This window comes from Oncorhynchus tshawytscha, linkage group LG33 (genome assembly GCF_018296145.1).
Source record: "Oncorhynchus tshawytscha isolate Ot180627B linkage group LG33, Otsh_v2.0, whole genome shotgun sequence".
Classification (NCBI taxonomy): Eukaryota; Metazoa; Chordata; class Actinopteri; order Salmoniformes; family Salmonidae; genus Oncorhynchus; species Oncorhynchus tshawytscha.
In genome coordinates, this window is record NC_056461.1 from 33,227,577 (window position 1) to 33,247,127 (window position 19,551).

Sequence of the window (19,551 nt, forward strand, 5' to 3'; positions counted from 1 at the left end):
GGCCACGCCTACTACAGTAACTTTGCCAACCCTGCTGAAAAAAAATCCTAGGAGAAACATTGAATACATGCATTTCACTAATATCATCAACAGCGCCATCTAATGTCTCCCATTAGGAGAGGGTGACTCAGTTCCAAAAGGCATTATTTGGTTGTAGTTCGTGGCCTGTTTCTCATCTCAAAGGTAACCAGTTTACTCAGAGATCACTAGATGAGATTTAATTATGTCAAATATGCCTGTACATTGCTAAAACAAAACAGACACCAGATTATCAAAACTCTGTTTTTATTCTGAGCTTCAACCAAAGAGTTTAGAGAGCAAGGGAGGGTCAGTTCAGCTTGTCAAAGTACTTGAGTTTGCCCGATGGGTCTGGGATTATCTATGGAGAGTAATACACTGCATTAGTACAGTTGTCTCAAGCAATGTCTATGAAAATAATATTTCTCTCATGCACGCACTTACTTGGAAACACACACACAGTATGAAACTCACCGTGTCACTGCCTGGCTTCCATCCTGCTGGGCACACTGCAAAAAGAAAAAGTATTTATTTCACACAAACTGTAAACAAAGACCATCCATAGCAACCACAGGTAGTTAAGTATCTAGCTGTAATATCTGAGAATGTGTTATGTGATGAGACTGAACCATACCTTCACCATGTTTGTCAGTGTACTGGAAGGCCTGGACCAGCCGCAGGGTCTCATCTACAGAGCGCCCTACCGGGAGGTCATTCATGGTAATCTGCCTCAGGACTCCCTTGTCATCGATGATGAACAGGCCCCTGAGGGGGAGAATGACAACAATGATTGCTTCAGTTTCAAACTGCATGAATTTAGACTTCATGAACTTAAAACAGTTAACAGGTATTTTGTTGTAACGTTTTTCACTGAACCGATTTATAAAAGGAGGTTAATGAGGAAAAATGTTCTGGCTATAGCAGTTGTATCAAACCAATACTAGGCATCATCTTTTGTAGTAGTTTCTACTTCGTGTGTGAGTGTAACTGCACCGGAGTGTGTGTCCTGCATCCTCCAGGAAGACACCATAGTCCTTGGAAATCTGGTGTGTGAGGTCAGACAGCAGAGGGACTTTCATTGGCCCAAGTCCACCCTGCTTCCTAGGTGTGTTGATCCTGTTAACATAAAACCAGAGGGTCAAGGGAAAAAAGCTGAAGTGCTCTGAAAAACTCCAAGCAATTCTGAAGAGGGGTGGGATGCTTATAATCTTACCATGCCAGATGGGTGAATTGTGAGTCAACAGAGCAGGCAACAACCTCAGCATTGATGGCATGGAACTCGTGCACACGATCACTGAATGCAATAATCTCAGTCGGGCAGACAAATGTGCTGCAGGTACACAGTGTGAGGGTCATCAGAATAATACATAGCCAACAGCATTATTACTTTAGACATAGCATACTGCATTTTCATTCAGTCAATGATTCTATAATATAGAAAATGTCATGGTAAGAACTCAGAAAAGTGTATAAACAGTTACTACAGTGTATATTTTATGATAAAATACTAAAACAAATAGGCCAGACTCACGATTAAAAGCTGGGGTGTATTCATTACCCAATTCTGTTGCAAAAGTTTCTATTGGACAACTACAGGAAGGTTCCTCCCTGTTTCGTTTGCTCCGTTTGGTTCTTGAACTAGTAAACGGTTTCCATTGCAAGAGGTAATTAATACACCCCAGATTATTTAGATTTCTATTTGATCTTTTAGAGCAGTGGTCACCAACCTTCTCAGTCAGGATAACTTTTGCAGTCAAAAACAAAGCAGAGACCTACCGCTCAGATTGTTGCTTATTTTCTAATCATGACTTAACTGTTTTTATTAGGTTCATGTAAAAAAAGATAATGTAGGAATGAGGTTTGGGCAGTAGTCCTAAACATTAACACAGCATATTACCTTTATGCCTGGCCTGCCAATATTGTCATTCTCAGACAGTATTAGATGTCAAAATTCGAGCTTTGATAACAAAATAGATAAATTAGTGTAGCACTTGCGGTGTACTGCGGAACATAAATTTTAATAATTTGCTTTTTCATTTTACTGGGCAGATGGTAAATGCATCTGATTGTGCTTTCAAGACAACAGGGAACTCGGGAGAAAATGTAAAAAAATAGGTCAAATCATGACGAGTTGGATAACCTTTCAAAACAATTTTTTGTAGTCGGATCTCGCTTTTGTTCCTATGACTAGAGAAATTGAAATATTCCGCAATCGTAAAATAGACAAGCTGCTAATAATAATTTTAAAAATGCAGAGCTATTGATAAACTTGGCTACTCATTCATTGCAGTTGCAACACGAGTGGAAGTAGAGAGAAATGTTTTATATTTTTATTCAAACACAATTACAAAAGTGTCGACACTGCTGAACAAATACGTAAACATGGCCTCCCAAGTGGCACAGTGGTCTAAGGCACAGCATCAGTGCTAGAGGCGTCACTACAGATCTGGGTTAGATTCCGGGCTGTGGGGCAGCCAGCGACGACCGGGAGACCTGTGAGGCGGCACACAATTGGCCCAGCGTCGTCAGGGTTAGGGGAGAATTTGGCCTGCTGGGATGCCCTTGTCCCATCGCGCTCTAGCGACTCCTTGTGGCAGTACCGGCCCATCCACGCTGACTGCGGTAGCCAGCTGTACGGTATTGGTGCCGCGCGGCTCGGCGGGGCCGTGTTTCGGAGGACGCATGGCTCTTGACCTTTGCCTCTCCCGAGTCCATATGGACTAGGACAAGACTAACTACCAATTGAATATCACAAAATTGGGGAGAAAAGGGGGTAAAAAGTAATTTAAAAAAATGTAAACATGAACTTACTCAAAAACAGCAGCTCTTTGCTTTATTGTTTGACAGTCTCGGAGGTCATGGTTTAAAAAATTATTACATCTTACGTAGGCTAGTCTCAAACTTTGCCATGGCCGGAGGCATGGAAGCTCTGCAGGCACAGTGATTTGAACTATCCGATTGGCTACATTGAGTGGCCAAAGATCTCCCGGTCCGCCGGGTAGGCAGAGTTAGTCTTTTCAGACAGAAAAGAAAATAGTTAAAAATGGGAACACTCTGCTTATCCAGTACGCAGGGCTTCTGAATCAAGTGCACCTACCGCCAACAGCGCAACAAACAATAAAAATAAAAAAAGTGCCCGCCTTTATCGTTGAAAAGTTTGGTGATCGACTAGGGATGCCTGGAATGTCGACCACTGTTATAGAGTAACAAAGTCACTAACAGAAAGTTACTAGCCTATGAACACATTTTCTGACAGTTGCAACCAACAGTACAGAGATTTGTTTTAGGATGAAGGTCAATAAAAGATAGTACTCACAAGTCCAGGGGGTAGAAGAAGAAGACTAGGTATTTCCCTTTGTAGTCAGACAGCTTGAGCTCCTTAAACTCTCCATCGATCACAGCTGATCCCTCAAAATAAGGTGCCGGCTTTGAAACTGCAAAAATAAGAAAATATATATAATTTGATAATGGTTCAAAGCACGAGCAAGCAAGATATTTCCTGATCACCTTTTAGGGACAAACAAATCAAAAGTCTTCAGATTCAAAATGAAAAAGTAACAGGAAGGGTACAAATCCTGCTGTGCAGATTACTGCATTTATACTGAACAAAATATAAAACTCAACATGCAACAATTAACAATTTTACTGAGTTACAGTTCACATACTGAAATCAGTCAATTGAAATAAATTCTTTAGGTCCTAATCTACGAATTCCACATGACTGGCCAGGGGTGCAGCCATGGGTGGGCCAGGAGGGCATAGGCCGACCCACTTTGGAGCCAGGCCCAGCCAATCAGAATGAGTTTTTCCTCAGACAGAAATAGTCCTCAGTTTTATCAGCTGTCCAAGTGGCTGGTCTCAGATGATCCTGCAGGTGAAGAAGCCGGATGTGGAGGTCCTGGGCTGTTGTGGTTACATGTGGACTGCAGTTGTGAGGCCAGTTGGACAAACTGCCAATTTCTCTAAAACAACATGTTGGAGGTGGCTCATGGAGAGAAATTAACATTAAAAATCTCTGGCAACAGCTCTGGTGGCAATTCCTGCAGTCAGGATGCACATTGCACACTCCCTCAAAACTTGAGACATCGGTGGTATTGTGTTGTGTGAAAACTGCACATTTTAGAGCTGCCTTTTATTGTCCAAAGCACAAGGTGCACCTACGTCAAATCAAATCAAATTTTATTTGTCACATACACATGGTTAGCAGATGTTAATGCGAGTGTAGCGAAATGCTTGTGCTTCTAGTTCCGACAATGCAGTAATAACCAACAAGTAATCTAACTAACAATTTCAAAACTACTGTCTTATACACAGTGTAAGGGGATAAAGAATATGTACATAAAGATATATGAATGAGTGATGGTACAGAGCAGTATAGGCAAGATACAGTAGATGGTATCGAGTACAGTATATACATATGAGATGAGTATGTAAACAAAGTGGCATAGTTAAAGTGGCTAGTGATACATGTATTACATAAGGATGCAGTAGATGATATAGAGTACAGTATATACGTATGCATGTGAGATGAATAATGTAGGGTATGTAACATTATATTAGGTAGCATTGTTTAAAGCGGCTAGTGATATATTTGACATCATTTCCCATCAATTCCCATTATTAAAGTGGCTGGAGTTGAGTCAGTGTCATTGACAGTGTGTTGGCAGCAACCACTCAATGTTAGTGGTGGCTGTTTAACAGTCTGATGGCCTTGAGATAGAAGCTGTTTTTCAGTCTCTCGGTCCCAGCTTTGATGCACCTGTACTGACCTCGCCTTCTGGATGATAGCGGGGTGAACAGGCAGTGGCTCGGGTGGTTGTTGTCCTTGATGATCTTTATGGCCTTCCTGTAACATCGGGTGGTGTAGGTGTCCTGGAGGGCAGGTAGTTTGCCCCGGTGATGCGTTGTGCAGACCTCACTACCCTCTGGAGAGCCTTACGGTTGTGGGCGGAGCAGTTGCCGTACCAGGCGGTGATGCAGCCCGCCAGGATGCTCTCGATTGTGCATCTGTAGAAGTTTGTGAGTGCTTTTGGTGACAAGCCGAATTTCTTCAGCCTCCTGAGGTTGAAGAGGCGCTGCTGCGCCTTCTTCACGATGCTGTCTGTGTGAGTGGACCAATTCAGTTTGTCTGTGATGTGTATGCCGAGGAACTTGAAACTTGCTACCCTCTCCACTACTGTTCCATCGATGTGGATAGGGGGGTGTCGACAGAGATGGCCGCCTCGCTTCGCGTTCCTAGGAAACTATGCAGTTTGTTTTTTTACGTGTTATTTCTTACATTAGTACCCCAGGTCATCTTAGGTTTCATTACATACGTAATGATAATGCAGTTTAATCAGCTTCTCGATATGCCACACCTGTCAGGTGGATGCATTATCTTGGCAAAGGAGAAATACTAACAGGGATATAAACACATTTGTGCACAAAATAAGCTTTTGTGCATATAGACATTTCTGGGATCTTCTTTCAGCTCATGAAACATGGGACCAACACTTTACATGTCGTATTTCTATTTTTGTTCAGTATATTATGCGTGGCGGACAACTAATAGTATTTGTTCATTGTTGGTGAGCAGTGTGCAGGTAGGCCTATATCTCAGGCCAGGCTTGTGGCACACTTGGCTATCCCATGGGGAGCATCACATCATTGGGTGCATAATAGCCAGATAAGATGTCGACCCCGCTCTTGATTATAGCTGCACTGGGGTCAGACAGGATTCCTGTTTAGATTAAGACAACGCAGAGCCAGCGCGAGATATGGCTCAGAAAACAAACCTCAATACAGGGATAAGAACTGCGTTGTACTCCGTTATCCCAACTGTTACACATCGAAGATTAAACAACTGCTAGTTTTTTTCCGTCCTGATGCTAGGTAGCAGTAGCCATAGATACCATTATGGAAAGGCATAGGTTGAATAACAAAGGAGCCGATTGGCTGACACTACTGGTCTGAGGGAGCAGGCGCGTCGCACCAAACGAGAAGTATTTTGGTGTACGAGATTTGACGTTACAAGAGTTACAGGCTGTGTCGAGTGGTGGTGTCTCGTCCTTTCAGTCTGTTGGCCTGAGGTAGGACTAGATAGGTTTAGAGTGGAGTAGGGTGGTGGGTTTTTAATGAGTGTAGGGTTAGATGATTGGGCATTTGTTGATTTATTTTCCTTTTTTCAAGCAAAGTATAAGGGTTATACACTAGTCTAGTTGGTGGTGGTAATGCAACATTTATTGGATACCAACCGCTGTTAAACTTCAAAGAAGGCTGACACTGCCATTCCAAAATGGCTGGTGTGGGTTATGCTACCTAGCATGAGCTCAAAGGGCAGTTCTTTCGTGTAACAGTTGGGATAATGGTCCTATTCAGAGTGTAACACATTACTTATTTCTTCTGATTTGGAGTCACACTCAAAATTAAAGTGGAAAACCACACTATAGGCTGATCCAACTTTGATGTAATGTCCTTAAAACAAGTCAAAATAAGGCTCAGTAGTGTGTGTGGCCTCCATGTGCCTGTATGAACTCCCTACAACGCCTGGGCATGCTCCTGATGAGGTGTCGGATGGTCTCCTGAGGGATCTCCTCCCAGACCTGGACTAAAGCATCCGCCAACTCCTGGACAGTCTGTGGTGCAACGTAGCGTTGGTAGATGGAGCGAGACATGATGTCCCAGATGTGCTCAATTGGATTCAGGTCTGGGGAACGGGCAGGGGTCCATAGGCCTTCCTCTTGCAGGAAGTGACACACTCCAGCCCATGAGGTCAGCATTGTCTTGCATTAGGAGGAACCCAGGGCCAACCGCACTAGCATATGGTCTCACAAGGGGTCTGAGGATCTCATCTCGGTACCTAATGGCAGTCAGGCTACCTCTGGCGAGCACATGGAGGGCTGTGCTGCCCCCCAAAGAAATGCCACCCCACACCATGACTGATCCACCGCCAAACCGGTCATGCTGGAGGATGTTGCAGGCAGCAGAACGTTCTCCACGGCGTCTCCAGACTGTCACGTCTGTCACATGTGCTCAGTGTGAACCTGCTTTCATCTGTGAAGAGCACAGGACGCCAATGGCGAATATGCCAATCTTGGTGTTCTCTGGCAAATGCCAAACGTCCTGCACGGTGTTGGGCTGTAAGCACAACCCCCACCTGTGGACGTCGGGCCCTCATACCACCCTCATGGAGTCTGTTTCTGACCGTATGCACATTTGTGACCTGCTGGAGGTCATTTTGCAGGGCTCTGGCAGTGCTCCTCCTTGCACAAAGGAGGAGGTAGTGGTCCTGCTGCTGGGTTGTTGCCCTCTTACAGCCTCCTCCACGTCTCCTGATGTACTGGCCTGTCTCCTGGTAGCGCCTCCATGCTCTGGACACTACGCTGACAGACACAGCAAACCTTGCCACAGCTCACATTGATGTTCCATCCTGGATGAGCTGCACTACCTGAGCCACTTCTGTGGGTTGTAGACTCCGTCTCATGCTACCACTAGAGTGAAAGCACCGCCAGCATTCAAAAGTGACCAAAACATCAGCCAGGAAGCATAGGAACTGAGAAGTGGTCTGTGGTCACCACCTGCAGAACCACTCCTTAATTGGGGGTGTCTTGCTAATTGCCTATCATTTCCACCTGTTGTCTATTCCATTTGCACAACAGCATGTGAAATTTATTGTCAATCAGTGTTGCTTCCTAAGTGGACAGTTTGATTTCACAGAAGTGTAATTGACTTGGAGTTACATTGTGTTGTTTAAGTATATAAATATATATAGTGTATTCTGGATGGTTGCATCTCAGAAGTCTGGTATTGGCTTCCTTGTCACCTAGCCATCTTCTGTTTGGAAAACGCAGGAAATGTGAAAGCGAATGGAGGCCACCTACTGAGAATTTACATTTCACCTGCCTCTTAACGAATGCTGATGAAGGCGTGAGCTCGAAGAGGAACCCACTTAACATAACTGCCTTAGATGCATCCATTGGGATTGTGTGGTACGCAGCAATTGTTATTGCGCGGGTACTCCTGTACTCGACAAAGTAATTGGAGCAACGTTTTGGCTTGACGTGTCCAAATGTACTAACTACTACTTATGAATGTTGATCTACAAGTAAAAGCTGGCAATATTACAATAACGCGCATACAAATGTTATGCTAACGTCAGTGGTGAACTTGGCAAGGGAAAACTGGACAATTTGCAGATAATTGGCACTGTGTCTAGCTAATCAAGTCAGCTAACGTTAGCTAATTAAGTTGCCTGCAGTCAAGCTAGCTAGCGCCGTAGCTAAAAACAAAAGTACCATATGCATATAACGTTGAGTAAAAAATAATAATAATTTTAGAGTCAATGGGATTGTTAAGTACAACTGTACAGGGACAATACCCACTTTTCGCCTTGCTGAGGTGCAGGGAATGGTCAGAGACGGGCACACGGAAAGCCTCTCCAGGGTAGACGTGTCCTCCAGCGTAGTTGTGACACTCTTGGTCCTTTTTCCCATTAGAACCGTCTTGGGCTGCAGTGGAAAAATTGGTGACCAAACAAATTGTGCAAAACACACTTAAAATGTCCTTTAACATCTTCATATGAAGCATGACGTCCATTACACTGTCTTGCTAAAAGCACGTAGCTAGCTAGCTTCTAGGAAAGTGCAGGGGCACTATTTCACGTGAACGCGCAATTGGCCTCGATCGATAGAACCTTTTCGCAAGGTACTTTCCCTTTCTCCTGAAAGGAGGTCGTCCTCCTTGTTCAAGTCAACAGAAATGGTTATTAGTGAATGATAATGATCGATTTGGGTATATCAAACTATATGAAAACAATGTGATGAACGCATATTTCCTATTTTGTTTATTTGATCATTCTTATTTTTGCATTCAAGGGTCCTCACAATATAGTTCATATTGTGTTACTTCATCTTAAACAGGGATGTGAAGGATGTGCAGAATCAAATCGAAGTTTATTGGTCACGTGCACATGGTAGAGTGAACCGCTTGTTTGTTAACTCCTCAGCAATGCAGTAGAATAACAATATCAATCAAAAGTCAAATGCCAAATACAAAAGAAAAAAAAGAACAAGTAGTAATAAAAATTAAGAAAAGAGAGAAACTAGGTCCCTGTATAAAAAAAAAAATCATATACCAGTCTATACATCGTTTCTATTTATGACTATTTACCATTTTCTTTTGTATGTGCCTGGTAATTCCCGAGGCTTGCACTGATGGTCATGATAAAGATTTGTTTTAAGTCTGTGATGGTAGGAGTAACATTTTTGCAGAAAGTTTACCGGTGCCTTTTGGCTGATCCATATATGGTTTCAGAGTGGGTTAAAACGTTGGGTGCTGTGGTATCGGTTAAGGTAACCCTACGTGGCCTTGTGATAATTGTTTGTGTTTCCCGCTGGTCAGAGGGAGCAGTGGTTCGGCGCCACACGAATGGGGACCAGAGATGGGACTTGTTTTTCGCTAAAGAAAAGAGCGCTGTTGAAAAGAGTGATTACTGGGGTAACGGTAAATGTGAAAGTGGACCAACTGAAGGGGAAGATTCCCGGTGTTTGTGACGCTCATCGTTTGGTGCGACACAGACAGGGTGTAGTGACAGGTGAAACAGAAGTCATTGTTTGTTCTTTTGAGTTTTGATGTTGAGTCTTTGACCGACAAAGTGTTGTTAGGATATTTCAGTTATTCACTACAAGCTTTTGTGACGAATCCATTATGTTGTTACAGGTGTCAAGCTTATAGGCATGTCCCAGCAGTGTGTAGGAGGGAGGTTACCAGGTGGGCAGAAGGGCATGAGACAAAGGAATGTGTAGTATTGAAGGGAAAAAAGCAGTATGTGTTAATTGTACAGGTGCCCATGGGGCTGGGGATCAGAAATGTCCGGTGCGAGAGACAGGTTGAGGTTAGAGTAGTGCAAAGGGTGTCTGTCAGATATTGAGGCAGTGAAGAAAGTAGAGGAAGATGGGTCAAGGGGGAGGGATCCTGGGAGGATTAGTGTGAGAATTGGCTTTGGCTTTTTAGCATTCATAGCTATGGTTATCAACTGTACCACAGGGATGAAACATAAGTCGCAGAAAAGAGGTTGTGGTGGCAGCTGCATAAAAATATGTTGGTGTACGAGATGACGTCAGAAGAGTTACAGGGTGTGTTGAGTGGTGTCCTGTCTTTCCAGGCTGTTGGCCTGAGGTAGGATTATATATGTTTAAATAGTCAACTAGCGTGGTGTGTTTTTAGTGAGTGTGGGGTTATGGTAGGATATTTAAAAACGATATCTTCCCTCAAAGTATAAGGAAGGACTGTCCAACCCTCTTCCCGGAGAGCTAGGTTCAGTACAACCCTAACTTAGCATATTTGATACAGCTAGTTAAACAGGTCTTGAGCAGCTAATTAGTAGAATCGGGTGTGTTAAATTAGGGTTGGACTGAAACCCCACAGAACTGTAGATCTCCAGGACGAGGGTTGGGTTGCATATATATATATATAAAAATACCCCTAGTTTCATTTAACTAGGCAAGTCAGATAAGAACACATTCTTATTTACAATGACGGCCTACCAAAAGGCTCCTCTTTGAGGACAGGGATAACAAATTAAAAAATACATGTAGGACAAAACACACCACTACATAAAGAGACCTAAGACAACATAGCATGGTAGAAACATTATTGGGCAAGAAGGTAGCGACAATACCTCACGCGAAGCAGCCACAACTGTCAGCAAGTGTCCATGATTGAGTCTTTGAAGAGATGGAGATAAAATGGTCCAATTTGAGTGTTCCAGTCGCTATCTGCAGCGAACTGAAAAGAGGAGCGACCCAGGGATGTGTGTGCTTTGGGGAACCTTTAACAGAATGTTAAAGGTCGCTCCTCTTTTCAGTTGGTTGCGGTAATGCAACATGTATTGGATGCAATCCGCCGTTAAACATAATCGAATAAGTACCTGGTAATTCATTGTGCAATCAAATACTTGAAGAGGAACTCGCTCGTACAGAAAGAAGCCTGTGCTTCTGTAAAATCTCGAAGCTCGTGCATTTATTTATTTTTAGGCGTAGCGCATGTCGTCATCTGCAGTCGACGTGGATTTAGTCGGTAACGTCATTTTGGTAGCGTTTTGTTTTGACAGGCAGGAAGGACGGAGGGGAAAACCTTCTGCAGATCGCTGGCGGCCAAATAGTATGCAAAAGATGTTGACAATAATCTCCAACGTGCTGAGGGGTAGCGCAAGAAGTAATGTAAGTACTGTTTATGTATAGTATTTTACTATAGGATACACATGACCGCTTGTCCTTTTCTTAAAAAACGAGACGAGCTGCGGTCCTGACCTTGCCATCCCGATAGGCCCCGATTCGTACCCGTACCGCAGTAACTTGCTAGCCGCCCTTGGCTTTAGCTAAATATGACTTGGCAAGTTTTAGGAAAATCTGCGAACTAGCTATAATCCAAAGAATCATATGCCTACTTAGTTAGCTGCCAACTTGTCAAAATAGTTATCATCGCGGTGCGTTCAAGATTGCCTGGATTGGGATACCCGATGTTCAATTCCATAGAATTCTACGTCGGACAGAAATCAGAGTTTGAATCAGGAAAGTGATCGATCACGACCTCAACAAGCCAGCATGTTGAATACAAATTTATTTCAACGTACTTTACCGGCTGTCTGTGCGGTTGGTCATTTTTGCTGTTGTAATGTGAGACAATATGTCCACAGGAAGTATAATTACATCTACTTTTCAAGGCGCTGGTAGTTCATTCCGTTTTCTATTACCCAAAGCATGTGCAGAACCATGTAAACACGTGCATGTGTCTTGTGCATCTATTTTTATATTGTTCGCATGTTTCAGGTGATAGAAATGCAATGCCAGCACTTTGAAAAGTAATTAAACTGTAATGAAACAGGTAGGGAGCAGGTCTCGAACCCTCGACCTTCTAGTCCGGCACGGTCGATTTCTTATAAACCCAGTGGTTATATACTTACCGCCAAAAGGATCAACCACACGGGCAACCCGTAAAGATAACTTTTCTCATTCAAACTCTCTTTGCCACCATGTCAGCTTTTAATCAAGATATCCAGTGGTAAGTAGCAACCGTCTCAATTATGAGAAAAAGATTTGACGAAGGCTCATAGGTGAATAATGGTAAGTAGAAGTACCGGTAATGAAAAACCTTTTATTAATATATTTGGTAGACATTTCTTTATTTTGACCTCTCCACAGTTCATTGGAAGTGTAAACTCTAACAGTCTATTTCCTAGAAAAGTATCTTGGCGGCGTAAAGAATTGTGCTATTGTGAAGCAAATTTTCTGTAGTTCTACCAATTAATGTTGATTGTTAGTTCTCAGAGATGGTATTTAAAAATAAATATAGTTCAATATATTTTCTGCGTGCTTTTGAAAATTATCACTTAGAACCACCTAACAATTTTCTATAAAGGAAAAACCCCTGTATTTAGCTCCAATTACTAATTTTCTTCATATTAAATGGATATATTTAGGCTATGAAGCCATTTATCTACTTCCCCAGAGTCAGATGTACAGCTGCTAGACAGCATTGGCTTGTGAAATACCTTTAACTAGGGCTACCAAGTGGCGCAGCGGTTTAAGGCACTGCATCTCAGTGCAAGAGGCGTCACCACAGTCCCTGGGTCAATTCCAGGCTGTATCACATCCGACTGTTTGGGAGTCACATAGGGCGGCGCACAATTGGCCTGGGGTAGTCCGTCATTGTAAATAAGAATTTGTTCTTAACTGACTTGCCTAGTTAAATAAACTTCCTTCATACTGGACTCGTAGACATAAAAATGCATTCCACGATGGTATTCTGTTGCAGCTAGTGATATTTTTTTCAATTAGAGGAGGGGGGAATTAATATTTGCAATGATTGGCTGGTCACCATGAATAACACAACTCAAATATTTGTGGCACAGAATTGTCTGAATTTTCCCTTTCATGTCTGACAATAAAATCTTTCCTGTGATTCTCTAATGTAATAATCTCTTTATATATTGATGTCTCCTGTTGTACTCCCTCACTGCTTCCCTTCTCTGGTTCTCTCCCATTGGCTGCCTGATAGGGAGCCCAGGTTGTGTCAGAGGTAAGATGTGGGTTTTACTGTAGTGTAGTCGGTGATACAATCCCTGTGGCACACCCGATTCTGCCTATTTTGTGCTCCATCTTTATTCCTAATGGTTTCTTTCCCTTTCACATGTTAACATTATATTCTATACTTTCACTCATTCATTTAGTTATTTATTTGGGGTCCAATTACAGAATAATTTAACATTGCATTTACCCACCCCCATAAGAATAATTTTCATTTGGAAATGTTCTCGTTCAGCAATTATGCTATGCATCATAGACCACACTTTAACAGAAGCAGAAATGGTATCTGACCAACAAATGCTAGAACTACCATCACCAAAAATACCTCTTAAAGTGGACCAACCAACCCGGGAATAAAACGTTTCAGAACCTGACATCAGTACTAACAGGGGTGCTTCTGACTCATCCATATTTGAGCTTCAGCTGGCAGAGAGGAGCCAGAATACTGACATAGCGTTGCTTCAACACCCTGAGATTGCACTTAGCTTGACTGAAGACACTCCTTTACCAGAGCTACAGCTTGCTGGGAGTAGCGGCAGCCCCTCTGTATCTTACACTCCTCCCCTCACAACCATTCTAACTTTTACAGTACTTTGCCTGATGCTGTGAGCCGCCTGTTTTCTCTCACTAACACCATGCCCAAACCAGACGCGCACGTGTGTCAACCATCGTGCACAAATGGTTTTTAAACCCCCACACCAAACGTGATCTCGACACGGAGGTTCAAGTATCAAAACAAACTCTGAACCAAGTTTATTAATTTGGCGACAGGTTGAAAAGCATAAAACATTTATGGCAATTTGGCTAGCTAGCTTGCTGTTGCTAGCTAATTTGTCCTGGGATATAAACATTGAGCTGTTATTTTACCTGAACTGCACAAGGTCCTCTACTCCGACAATTAATCCACACAAACGGTCAACCGAATCATTTCCTCCTTCCAGGCTTTTTCTTCTTTGGACTTTATATGGCGATTAACAACTAACTTTCATAAGATGCATTACCACAACTGACTTCAGTTCATCTTTCAATCACCCATGTGGGTATATGTTCCTAAAAACCAATGAGAAGATGGCACATGGGTATAGGCTTCTAAAACCCAATGAGAAGTTGGGAGAGGCAGGACTTGCAGTGCGTTCTGCAACAAATAGAATCAACTTCTATTTTAGCGCCTGGCAACGTAGATGCTCGTGAGCAGTGTGGGTGCAATGATTGAGTAACATGTATGTGTACATTTATTTTGCAACGCTCGTGCACGCGACCCGACCAGTGTGGTCAGCATGTAAGGCTATCCCATGGTGTGATCACTCATATTCCTTAGTGCTTGAATTGACTGGCTGTGTGAACCTGCCCACCCTGAAATTTGGTCTACAACACAATAATATATTTCTCCTTCATTAACCATTCACATTTGAACACACACATTTGATTTTCAGAGTGATGGAAATATTCTGGATATGTCTTTTTCAGCCAATGAGGCATTCTTGTTAGTTGATTGGTTCAGTGTTTTTCAAGACAGTCTGACTTTTCACCGGTGCTTGTCAGTGACAATGGAGTGTTTCTTCAGTCTCATTGTGGTGTGTGGATCAACCTCTGGAAGTATAGCTATGTTCCATACCATAGTTTATCACTCTACTTCTCACTTTATGGGTCTGTCCTACTGCAGATGCTTTTGTGCTACCTCTCCCGGCTTGCCCAACCGCAGGTCTTGCGAAGTAGATTTGTGTTGTGAAAAGACGTGATGTCCGGTTAAATGAATCTCTCAAGTGTCTTCTGTTTTATTTTAGGCTGCCAGTCTGGTGGTGGCATCACGCTCGTATGCTGATTTCACTCCTGAGGCCACCTTTGACATAAAGGTAAAACAAAAAATATACACAATGTGTAGCTGATTTTGATGCTCACAGTCTGCTGTGTTGAGTTCTCATTGTGTGTTCTCCTGCAGAAAGTTGACCTTCATCGTCTGGAGGAGGGCCCACCCCTGACAGCCACTCTGACCCGGGAGGAGGGGCTGAAGTATTATCGTACCATGCAGACCATAAGACGCATGGAGCTGAAGGCTGACCAGCTCTATAAGCAGAAGATCATCCGAGGCTTTTGTCACCTGTATGATGGCCAGGTTAGAAGACACAATCTCACTCACATATTGTATAAGCAAACATACAGTTTCACATTAACACACACTATTGCAGGCTGGTGGGAGGAGCTATAGGAGGACAGGCTCATTGTAATGGCTGGAATGGAACAAATGGAACTGTATCATACACACAAAACATGTGAAACACGTTTTTGATTCTGTTCCATTTATTCCATTCCAGCCATTATAATGAACCTGTCCTCCTATAGCTCATTCCACCAGCCTCCACTGACACACGCACACACTGCATTCAAATAGAAACTAGCATTTCGCTGCACCTGCAATAACATTGCTAAATATTTGTGACCAATAAAATTTGATTTTAATTTGAATGCTCAGAGATTGTTATTCTTTGATAGGAAGCCTGTGCGGTTGGCATTGAGGGGGGTATCACCCTGTCAGATCACCTGATCACTGCATACCGTGCCCATGGCTACACCCTCACCAGGGGTGGGACTGTCAGGGAGATCATGGCAGAGCTCACTGGTGAGTGGACTTGACTCAGTCCAATAGAGAACCCTAATAAGATCTAATCACTGTACTTTGAACCTCTGATTTTATCTCTCTAAACATTAAAACTAACCTCTTTTGCTCTTTTTGTTTTCTTCCCTAATTTTTGTATTTTCTTCCTTTGCTGTCTCTTAGGTCGTAGAGGAGGCATTGCTAAGGGCAAGGGAGGCTCTATGCACATGTATACTAAAAACTTCTATGGAGGCAATGGCATTGTGGGAGCTCAGGTAATTCACGAAAGCCTAGCGTTATTCCTTTTTTCTTTCTTTTTTTTAACCTCATTTGCATCTGGTTTATATCCGATTCAAAGATTCACAAATACAACACCTGCCTAATTTCCGCTCAGGTACCGCTGGGAGCCGGTGTAGCCCTGGCCTGCAAGTACCTGGGCAATGATCAGCTGTGTGTCAGTCTCTATGGTGATGGCGCAGCCAATCAGGTTTGACATAAGGCATGCTTCTTGAACCCTGCATGCATTAAACATATGAAGGACACTCAACTTCAAGTTTTTATTTGACCCCAGCTGTTGACAGAATTTTTATTCATCCACAGGGTCAGATCTTTGAGACATATAACATGTCATCTCTGTGGAAGTTACCCATCATTTTCATCTGTGAGAACAACCAATATGCCATGGGCACATCAGTAGAGCGCTCTGCTGCGAGCACCGAATACTACAAGAGAGGAGACTACATTCCTGGCATTAGGGTAGACCGCTAACTAATATATTCAAACTCCTGTACCTCTTACAAAATATATTCTGTAGTCTCACACAATGCATCTGTATCCAGGTGGATGGGATGGATGTCCTGTGTGTTAGAGAGGCCACCAAGTTTGCAGCTGCTCACTGCCGATCTGGAAAGGTGAGCATCAACCTTAGTGGGTAGGATGGTTGATTTGTTTCTGTGTGTACTGTGTACAGGTTTGTGTGTTTTTAGTTGAAGTAGCACAACTTAAACTTTCTCTGTGCACCACCTGTGTTAAGGGCCCTATCCTCATGGAGCTACAGACCTACCGTTACCATGGACACAGCATGAGCGATCCTGGGGTCAGGTAAAAGTCTACATCTATATTGTTATTATTGGATTACTATTGTTGTTATTGACATGATTATTGTTACATACCTATGTTTTTTTTTACTCCATCAGTGCCAACGCACCAGGGATTCAGCTAAGCTTTCAGTGCTCTAATATATTGCTGTCCCTGCACTCTGCTATGTCCCCCAGTAGCCTCCTCCCTGCTCTCCTACCCCCCTGTAGTGACACTGCATAGCCCTGATCCCTACCCGCTCTTCCCCCTTCCTCAGCTACCGCACACGTGAGGAGATCCAGGAGGTCCGTAGTAAGAGCGATCCCATCTCCATGCTGAAGGACCGCATGCTCAGCAATAACATGGCCAGCATAGAGGAGCTCAAGGTGATTCTCAAACATTCACTAATATACTGCACATTCAACACAGTATGAATAGGCAGCATATACAGGTATCTGCCATAATAAAGGAAATGCCAACAGTGTCTTCACAGGGTGTTGGTAGGGCTGGGCGACATTGTACAATGATTGTAAAGATTAGCTGGCTACTCACTAGCAAGTGTGCTTGTGCTTGAGAGATTGTTTGAGATCTGTGTTAATTTTCTATAATGCCTGCTACAAGAAGTTGGTCATTAGTGAATACGTTATGTGTGGTTCTCATTACATTTTCAATAAAAAGGGCCATTCTGATAGACTTTAAAGCAAGATCATTGACCATAAAAATAATTAAAAGCAGGTTAAACATGTAATTATTAGTGGGTCTTATGGTTGTGGAAGGCTTATATTTAGCCTAGGTATAATTTAACAAGCCCTGACTTCATTAGAGTATGTTTGAAATGCAGTGTATTTTAGCAAAGCTTCTTTAGAGAAAAAATGGATGTATGATTTTAGGCCATATCGCCCAGCCTTAGGCGTTGGGCCACCATGAGCCGCTTCAATGTGCCTTGGCATAAATTATACAAGTGTCTGGAAGTCTATTGGAGGGATTCAACACCATTCTTCCATGATCAATTCCATCATTTCATGTTTTCTTGATGGTGGTGGAAAACGCTATCTCAAGTGCCGCTCCAGAATCTCCCATAAGTGTTCAATTGGATTGAGATCTGGTGACTGACACACACCCACACACCATTATATGCTCCCTTGAGGCCCCTCTTTCAAAGTTACTGAGATCTCTTCTTCTAGCCATGTTAGCCAAAATAATGGGAAACTCAGTATTTTTGTACATGACCCTAAGCATGATGGGATGTTAATTGCTTAATTAACTCAGGATCCACATCTGTGTGGAAGCACCTGCTTTTATACTTTGTATCCCTCATTTATTCAAGTGTTTCCTTTATTTTGACAGTTACCTTCACAAAGTCAAATAGCTGATTTTTTTTTTTGAAAAACGCATGATTATTGACACATTGAAAATAGTTACAGCTGACTGAAGCATGTCTTTGAGGATGTAAAGACCAAACTTCCCTTGTCCTGTATGTGTGCAGGAGATTGACATTGCGGTGAGGAAGGAGATTGAAGATGCTGCACAGTTCGCCACCACAGACCCCGAGCCCCCTCTGGATGACCTGTGTAGCCACATCTTTGCCAACGATCAGCCCTTTGAAGTGCGTGGTGCCACCCCATGGACCAAGCTGACGTCGACCAGCTAAAGTAGCGTTTCCCAAACTCTGCCCTCGGGACCCCAAGGGGTGCACATTTGTTTTTTCCCTCGCTCTACACAGCTGATTTAAAATAATCAAAGCATGATGATTAGTTAATTATTTGAATGGGTTGTGTAGTGCTAGGGCAATAACCAAAATGTGCACCCCTTTGGGTCCCCAGGCCTGAGTTTGGGGAACTGCTGAGCTAAAAGCTCTTGTGCCCCACCCCTTTGTCTCCCAGGCCCTTCCCCTATCCTCCATCAATGCACATTTGTCTTTGCACACATCACCTTCTCCATCTCAGCCAATGGCCTTCATGGACTAATCTCTCGCCCCAAAGAAAGGCTCTTTAACAGAGTAGTTAAGAACCTTTCATTGTCCCTCTCCAAATGTTCTGAGACTGGTCACATGGACCAATTGTCCTTATCAACATTACAGGTGTAGTTACTCCTATTCAATGATTGTGGTTGGTTTTCTCTCCAAATATAAGATTAAAGGGTATTTTAAATAAAGTGATTTACATTGGGATTATTTTTTGTCATGCCAAATCAAATCTGTGCCTGTGGGATCTTCTCTGTGTTTCGACCATGAGCGTCTCTAGGCTGCGGGTCACTCATAGCAGAACACAAACACTGCAGAGCCGCATGGATGAAGTCTGGATATTGTGGTGTGATGCTTCAGAGAGATATTATTAAATCATGTTGACCTCATGCCTTCACTATCTTGTCAGTCATACCCCAACTTTGTAGACAATGATTGTCCTTCTAAATCATTATTTGCCCTGCTCTCTTGTTTCCTGAATTTTTTTCTTTTTTATTCTATCAGCCTCATGTATTTATTGCTGAATGTGTTTTGTAACTGACATCCCAATGCGGTTTGTTCAAACTACAACTACTTTAAGCAGGAATAGAAAATGCAGATTTTTTGGGGGGTCGTCAACTGTTACAGTGGATAATGGTCAGAGAACAGTGGGGCACTACACACAGATCTGTCCTAGTTTTCCCCCAGAGATGCTAATGTGTCAGGAAGTGTATGTATGCCTTGATTGTCTTTGTACAGTCTATCAAACAAATAAACGTAGAAAGAAAGCTTTGTATACAAATGTGTCTGAAGTGTGAATGTGTGATCCTTGTTCTAAACAAAAGGCATGGATGGGG

The 19,551-nt window shown here is 42.9% G+C and overlaps 2 protein-coding genes across 3 annotated transcripts; one reads left to right on the plus strand and one right to left on the minus strand.

Annotated features, from left to right (window-relative positions):
* Positions 1-268: 268 nt before the first annotated feature.
* On the minus strand, positions 269-8,682 carry LOC112231223 (peroxiredoxin-4). Its single transcript, XM_024397854.1, has 7 exons — positions 8,379-8,682; positions 3,335-3,452; positions 1,232-1,348; positions 1,012-1,134; positions 653-783; positions 493-527; positions 269-379 (listed from the first exon to the last, which is right to left on the minus strand). Exons 1-7 carry the CDS (start codon positions 8,590-8,592, stop codon positions 329-331), a joined length of 789 nt encoding a protein of 262 aa, XP_024253622.1. The 5' UTR covers positions 8,593-8,682; the 3' UTR covers positions 269-328.
* A 2,378-nt stretch (positions 8,683-11,060) lies between these two features.
* LOC112231224 (pyruvate dehydrogenase E1 component subunit alpha, mitochondrial) lies at positions 11,061-19,500 on the plus strand. 2 transcript variants are annotated; one of them, XM_024397855.2, is made up of 12 exons: positions 11,077-11,216; positions 13,054-13,074; positions 14,867-14,935; positions 15,022-15,195; positions 15,573-15,699; positions 15,859-15,950; positions 16,070-16,162; positions 16,276-16,431; positions 16,515-16,586; positions 16,709-16,776; positions 17,030-17,138; positions 18,239-19,500. In XM_024397855.2, the coding sequence occupies exons 1-12, from the start codon at positions 11,160-11,162 to the stop codon at positions 18,401-18,403; spliced, it is 1,203 nt and encodes a 400-aa protein (XP_024253623.1). In that variant the 5' UTR covers positions 11,077-11,159; the 3' UTR covers positions 18,404-19,500. The 2 variants fall into 2 exon arrangements, with proteins under 2 accessions (XP_024253624.1, XP_024253623.1); XM_024397856.2 differs by lacking the exon at positions 13,054-13,074 and having other exon boundaries at positions 11,061-11,216.
* The last annotated feature ends 51 nt before the right edge of the window (positions 19,501-19,551 follow it).